Source organism: Myzus persicae, unplaced genomic scaffold, assembly GCF_001856785.1.
Source record: "Myzus persicae strain clone G006 unplaced genomic scaffold, MPER_G0061.0, whole genome shotgun sequence".
Taxonomy (NCBI): Eukaryota; Metazoa; Arthropoda; class Insecta; order Hemiptera; family Aphididae; genus Myzus; species Myzus persicae.
The window spans coordinates 260,306-267,558 of NW_019102620.1; the positions used below are offsets into that span (position 1 = coordinate 260,306).

At 28.3% G+C, this 7,253-nt stretch overlaps 1 protein-coding gene across 1 annotated transcript; it reads right to left on the minus strand.

Moving 5' to 3' along the window:
- Positions 1-1,222: 1,222 nt before the first annotated feature.
- On the minus strand, positions 1,223-3,556 carry LOC111032729. Its single transcript, XM_022313167.1, has 2 exons — positions 3,423-3,556; positions 1,223-2,021 (listed from the first exon to the last, which is right to left on the minus strand). Exons 1-2 carry the CDS (start codon positions 3,500-3,502, stop codon positions 1,223-1,225), a joined length of 879 nt encoding a protein of 292 aa, XP_022168859.1. The 5' UTR covers positions 3,503-3,556.
- Between the last annotated feature and the right edge of the window lie 3,697 nt (positions 3,557-7,253).

The window sequence follows — 7,253 nt, forward strand, 5'->3', positions numbered from 1 at the left end:
TTAGTTTATCATAATTCAATGAAAATATAGTAATAATAAATGAATAATAATAGATTAATAGATACAATTCTCTAGTCATTTATCCAAGTATTATAATTTGTGTAAGATAGAGTACCTTGTTTGCTTGTTATTACATATTATGTTTATTGGTACTCTACAGTTGAATTATACAGTATTTATGTACGACTTTTGTCATTATTTTACTTTCAAAAACTTGACATAATAAACAAAATAATATTTGTATTATTTGTTTAATATAGATTCTCAGTACCTACTAGATAATAGAAGTTAATTTTTTTTCTAATTGAATTATTTAGATACACCAACACCAATATTCTATTGTTATTAATTAATTTGGTTCATACAATTTTGATAAATTTTAATTAAGATGATACAAATATTTTTTTGTATAACATAAAAATACAATGAGCCCTATGTGTGTACTATTGGTATACTAATATAGTATTAATCAGCGATAGTTGAAGATTTTTGTCATGAGGGAGGATGGGGAAATATAGCTGACTTTTTAATATGCGCTATTTGATTATTAAAAATATATTTTATTTTGAATATTGGAAAAAGGTCATGGAAGGATCTATACTCCCCACACTGTTTGACCGACATTAGCATTAATGTGATGTATTGAATTATTTACATAGAAAAATGTTTTATTAATTGTACAATTATAACAAACATAATATGATAAAACAGAAGTACTAAAATCTTATCAATACCACAAACTAGCAGTATTGGGGAAGTTACTTTTTTTTGGTAATTGAATTACATTACTAATTCCTTATCAAAATTGTAACTAAATTATTTTTAAGTTACTTTTTTTTTATTAGGTCAAGTTACATTAGGTTATGTTTTAAAAGTATAAAAATAACTCAATTACAATAACAAAATAACAAAAGTACAAAAAAGTAACTTAAATTACATATTTATTAACTATAGTAAAAAGTAATTTTGCTACAGTAACTTTAAATACATTTTTTAATGCAACTTAGGAAAATTTAAATAAGTACATTAATATAAGCAAAACTTAATATAATAAGTCCCTCGTCTTTAAAAATTTAAGCTCTCTTATAATTACATACATATATATAAATAATTAATTAGACTTAAAAACAAAGAGTTTATCAAAAAAAATATATTCAATTTATATTTTAGCACATTCAACTATTATAAAATAATATGTTATTATTTTGGAAATTAAAAACTATCAAATATACTTACATATAATTTCTGGAAAGCACAATGAAGTTTTAAAATGTTGAATTATATCAGCACGCTTAGGAAAGATTTTACCGCAAATATCACACTCATATTTATCTAATGGATCATCTACAATAGTTGTACTCTGTTCATTATTGCATATTAATCTATTTGGTTCAGATTTGTTGTAATGATTAATGTTTTCTTTTGATTGGTTATCAACAGCCTCACATTTTATGAATTTGTCATCAAACGGATGCAGGAAATGTACGATTGATGAAAGAGTTGATTTGTCTTTTTTGTTATTATTTTCTTCTGTTTGGTAATCAACAGTTCCACATTTTTGTAATTCACTATTTTGAAGCTTATGATCAATTGGAGGCAAGAAATCTGCTATTGATGAAAGAGGTAGTTCATTATACTGATAAATGTCCAGTTCAATTTGATGGTCAACTGTTTCATATTTTTTAAATACATGTTTTATTTTTTTATGGTCATTAAATGAGTGTACAGAATCTGTTATTGACGGATGAGGTAATTTGTTATCCTGTTTAATTTTTCCTTTTGTTTGATGGTCAACAGATTTACATTTATTAACGTAACTTTTTATAGTTGAAATATTACCAATTGGGTGCCCAAAATCTGTTATTGACGGATGAGGTAATTTGTTATCCTGTTTAATTTTTCCTTTTGTTTGATGGTCAACAGATTTACATTTATTAACGTAACTTTTTATAGTTGAAATATTACCAATTGGGTGCCCAAAATCTGATATTGATGAAAGAGGCAATTCATTATCCAAATCACTAAAATTTAAACATAATATTAAATTGATTTAATTTAAAAAAGGTTAAATAAGGGACGCCATTTGGAAAGTAAAGGATTGTGTACATTTGCCCACCTATTTGATTTTTCTACTTGGTAGGGAATACCAAGAGACCATTTTTATTTATATTTTAGGTTTATTTACTTAATCATTTTTAGTTGTTCATAATAATTAAGAGTTCTAACTTTGGGTTTGTTATCTCTGTGTCAGAAACATATAACATACCAAATTTATGTTGACTGGTTTCAATTGTAAACTGTTAGTTTTGATATTATAATGAATTGACACCTATACTATATAGCTTTTAGGTATGAATATACATTATCTGAGCTTCAGCATAAGCAATTTTTTTCAATATTTTGATTTGCAAATAAGATATGGGTATGTGAAATACTAGAAACTTAAAAATGCTTATATCACCTTGAAAATTAAAATATTGAGTTAAAAGCTGACTCTTAAGAGGACGTTACACCCGCATGTGTTGTCTCCGTCTTACAAGAGCATAACATATAAAATTGTACGTTCAGCCGATCACGCTTAGCTCTGTTAGCTTAAAAATTAGAGTGAATTAACCTCTTATTAAAGCTAAAGGTAAGATTATTAAGGAGGGCTTCTCATGGGGTTTTTATTATATTTTAATTTTAAAGAGAGTTATGAGTTTATTAATTAAAATTAAAATATAATAAAAAGCCCTTGAGAAGCCCTCCTTGATAATCTTACCTTTAACTTTAATAAGAGGTCAATTCACTCTAATTTTTAAACTAACAGAGCTAAGCGTGATCTGCTGAACGTACAATTTGATATGTTACGCTCTTGTAAGACGGAGACAACACGTGCGGGTATAACGTCCTCATAAGCATAGTTACTGTTCTTACCTAACAACAATTTGTTACATAGCACATTTATAAGACAGAGACAACAAGTGCTTGGGTAGAATTCTCTTAAATATTGAACTTTTATTGTAAACTAAATAGGTAATTTACTTAAGTGATATTAATTTTTTTCATTATAACTATTATTGTATTTACATGTACAACATAACCATATACAAGACATTTTATATTAAATTTATGGTAACATGAAATAGTTTTAAGTGGCTGACAAAGAAAAAAAAATTGACCTAATTAACTATTTAACATGTTCACTGCAAATGGTTTCATGGACCTTGTTATTAAATGCACTACAATTAAGCTTTTTGTTTTTGTTAGCATCTCCTATACAAAAGAAGCATTAGTTCATAAATATAAGCAATGCATAATGATATTAACATTTTTTTAAGACTGAAGATGGTCAGATATTATACGCAGTAAATGTTTTTGGTTTCGGTGTTTTACTTATGCAGAAATGGCGCCCCGAAATTAAGAATTAATCTGTAACTTACTCATCATGATCGGATATATCATCCAAATTATTTCTCCAATTTACTGTATTCTGATTATTCACAGTAGAATAAAACATCATTACTTATTTAGTGTAATTTCAGATGGTCTAAAATATAAAAATTAATGTATTTATGGTTACTAAAGTAATTCAATTTTTTTTTAAAATAATATCAACATAATGCAAGTCTTTAAAAAAATCGAGATTGTAATGCTGATATCAAATACAAATTAATTAATGTTAACCTATCTAATTAAATATTTAATTTAATATATGACTAATTGATTTCAAATTGGAAAATTGGGAACATTTTTTTTATAAATCTTATATAAAGTAGAAATGTTCTTAAAAATAATATTTTATAAAGTGTTTGACCATAATTATTTTGTATGAATATAATTTATTTATTAAGATTCGACATTTACGAGAGTAGTATGGGTTTCAACTAACGGAGTTCAGATGAATCGAATGACCAAATGATTTTCATAACAAAATAAATTATTTTGTCATGGATTTTAAAATTTTAATGCGTACTGCGTAGTTACCTTTAATTTCTTATCAAAACGTCCAAGAAATTTGAAAACCCTAATCAGTGTGATAAAAATCTCACCAGAATTATTATACAGTCAGTTTATTGATAATATCACCATATTATTGCTTCATTGGGTCATCCCTGGTGACTCAGAGACGGGCTTACAAAATTTGCCGCCGCTAGGCAAATTTTAATTTGGCCGCCCCATCAAACTTATTTAACGAGAAAACGTATTTTTAATTACTTATTTAACATAACTGCTAAAACAATAAATCATAAACACTGATATTTAACAATAATTATTGGTTATGTTAATAGACTGTTCTATACTCTATTCCATCTAAGAATGAACCGCTTTCGCGCACACAGACTGAGCCGCCGTTTATCGTCTGACCCCCAAGGCGATGGCTATGCGTTCTGTGATTGGAAGATAATCATTATAATCAAGTAAATAGTTGTATACCAATATAATATTTATTAAAATAGGTTTAATATATCACCATTTTTTTTTAATACAATTTCTCAACCAATTAAATATAAATATTGTATAGATATTATTAGGTTCCTTCGAAAAATTAATGTGTTCAATCAAATTTAAATTATATTATTATAAAAAACAAATGCAAATAATCAAACTTAAAAATGTGTACTTATTATTGTGCAACATACAACTAATGATAAAAAATAATGTAAGAAAATAAACTATTTCATTTGTTTGCGTCTTGCTTTTGTTAAAATGGTTATCTGTGGTTAGTATTTAGATAATAGATATAAGTTTCGGCAATCGTTCGATAATTTATTTACTTGGACGTCTATTGTTATGTATTATAAAATAAAGAAGAAATGTTAATTATATTAACAAGAATAAAATATTATATTTAAATATTAAGCATTTTTATTTGCCATTCTTTAGAGCAATCACCCTACATTAGAAAATCAAAAAGAAACCTAGTATTTTCAATAAAATATTGGCCTAAAATTGCCGCACCTAAAAATTTGCGGCCCAAGGCAACTGCCTACTTTGCCTGACGCTAAATCCACCACTGCCAGGGGATTTTTTTTCCACGATTAGGACAATTTATAGATAATAAATTAATAATTATTATCGGTGGGTAATCATTAATTATCCATACCAAGCATGGGCAACTTAAAGTTACTTGAGGGCCAATTTTTAGAAAATTAAAATCTAGCAGGCCAGAGCAGAAAATACCGCCCATGTTTTTAACGTACCTACCTACCTATACCTACCATTCAAGCAAGCATTCAACAAAGTACGGCACTATAGCCAACCAATTACATTAATTAGAGACCTTAAGAGGACATAGCACTAGTATTTGTTGTCGCCGTCTTACCCGTGCGTAATATAACAAAATTACTCTCGGCAGAACACTTGTAGCTTCTTTAGTTTAAAAATTAGAGTGAGTCGACCTATTATGAAACTTGATGGTAAGAACATTATCTGTGCTTGTACGTTGGTTTTTTGTAATAATTCAATTTTTAAGTGAATTATGAACATTTTTAATTTACCGTATATTATATACATATAACTTGCTAAAAAATTGAATTACCTTCTATTCAAATCTTATCTAGAAAATGGATTTTTTCTTAAAAAAAGAAAAATGTGTATGCATAAGACCACACGATAGAAGTGAAAACTTCAACAAGGCGAAATTAATAATACGAAATACAAACACACACACACCCACCCTAACATCTTAAGCAACACACCCTAACTTTACCTAACCAATTCTTCCGAGCAAGTATGGCAGTGACGCTTCGACTATTTTTCACTCTCGCTCTGCTGACTGTTCCTCTCATGCTTAGTCGACTCGAGCCGACTTCATCCGAATGGGCGTTACATAGCCAAGTGTGACGGCTCAGTTCAATTCAGTACCCACAAAGTGCTAAACGCGCCTAAAGAAGTTTTCACTTCAAAAAGTGTCTTTCAAAATATACATTTTAATTGGTGTAAAATAAATCATACAGTATAGACTATAAAATATTGTATGATGTAATTTGAAAGTATAGCTCGGGACAGATAAAGCCACACGGGCCGCCAGTAAGTTACCCACCCCAGATTTATACCATATATTATAATTTTTCGTAGCCCCTGTCATGGCACAGCTCCGCGTTTTGCGCCAACCACCAAGAATTTTCTTGGTTATAACACGATTATAACATGTTGTTAGCGTACATCAATCTTAATTTTTATAATCAGCCTGGACATTAAGATTTAAGATTACTCATCCATTGTCCGCGGCACAAGCATAATAATTATATGTGAACATTGTGAACGCTGATCTGCTTCAAACGTACAGCAAGCACATTTCACCTTAATCTAATTTAGTATTTTATTGCGATTTTCAAAATTACAAAGAATTTGACCTATCATAGCATTTCGAAGCAAAATTATTATCCAGAATATCCCGGAGTCATTTGTTGATATTTTAATTAGTCTTACCTTAAAATTATTCTTTTTTAGTTGGTAAAAAACCAGGTTCTCTTGTTAAAAATAATTATTTATCAACAACAAGACTGATGAATTTATCTGAAGGAGAACACCATTGTGGTTTAAAAATCATTTTAATCGTGTAATTTTTGAAGTTGTCAATTTCTTAGCTTTGACGTATAATTATGTGTGTATCAAAATAATGTGAATGAAATAAATTGTCCAACGATAATGGTCTAAATTGTATCCATTCATGTTACCGTCGAAAAATATTATAAACATTAAAATTTAGAATTGACTATGTAATGAAAGTATTATCTAAGATAAGCAACAAATTATTTGCCACGTTTGAATTTTTCTCAAATCATTGTACTAAATAAACCAGTAAATAGCTCTCCCTAAGAGTGGCTTTCAACAAAAAGAACCTACTGTATGCATTGTCATCTATCGTATAATAAGTCAGCAAAAAATTTTGACGTACCTGACTGCCTGAGCCAACACTTAGGAGATACTTTAAAAAAAGTCCTGAGGTCAATTGATAACTATTTTAATTTAAAAATGTATTTATATCTAATGACTTTTATAAATTATTGTCTAAAATTGTAGAATTATTATCTCATACCTGGTGGAAGGTTCAGAAATATTCTTTTAAATCAGCAATTAGCACTATTAGTTTAAATTGGTATCATGTTACTATTATTAACAGTAACCAAGTTTATAGGAGAACAGGTAAGTGTTCTAAACTGATACATGGTGCACACCCATCCTTTCAAACTACTTTACTGTTATACCATCCCTTGCGCCCTCCCTGATTAAATCTATGCTTCTACATTTCTGCCTTTGTAGCATCC

Bases quoted from the DNA above. Each gene is read 5' to 3' on its own strand.
- LOC111032729 (XM_022313167.1), bottom strand. From the start codon at position 3,502: ATGATGTTTTATTCTACTGTGAATAATCAGAATACAGTAAATTGGAGA. The intron at 2,022-3,422 runs GTAAGTTACAGA...TTTAAATTTTAG, and splicing joins GATATATCCGATCATGATGA to TGATTTGGATAATGAATTGC.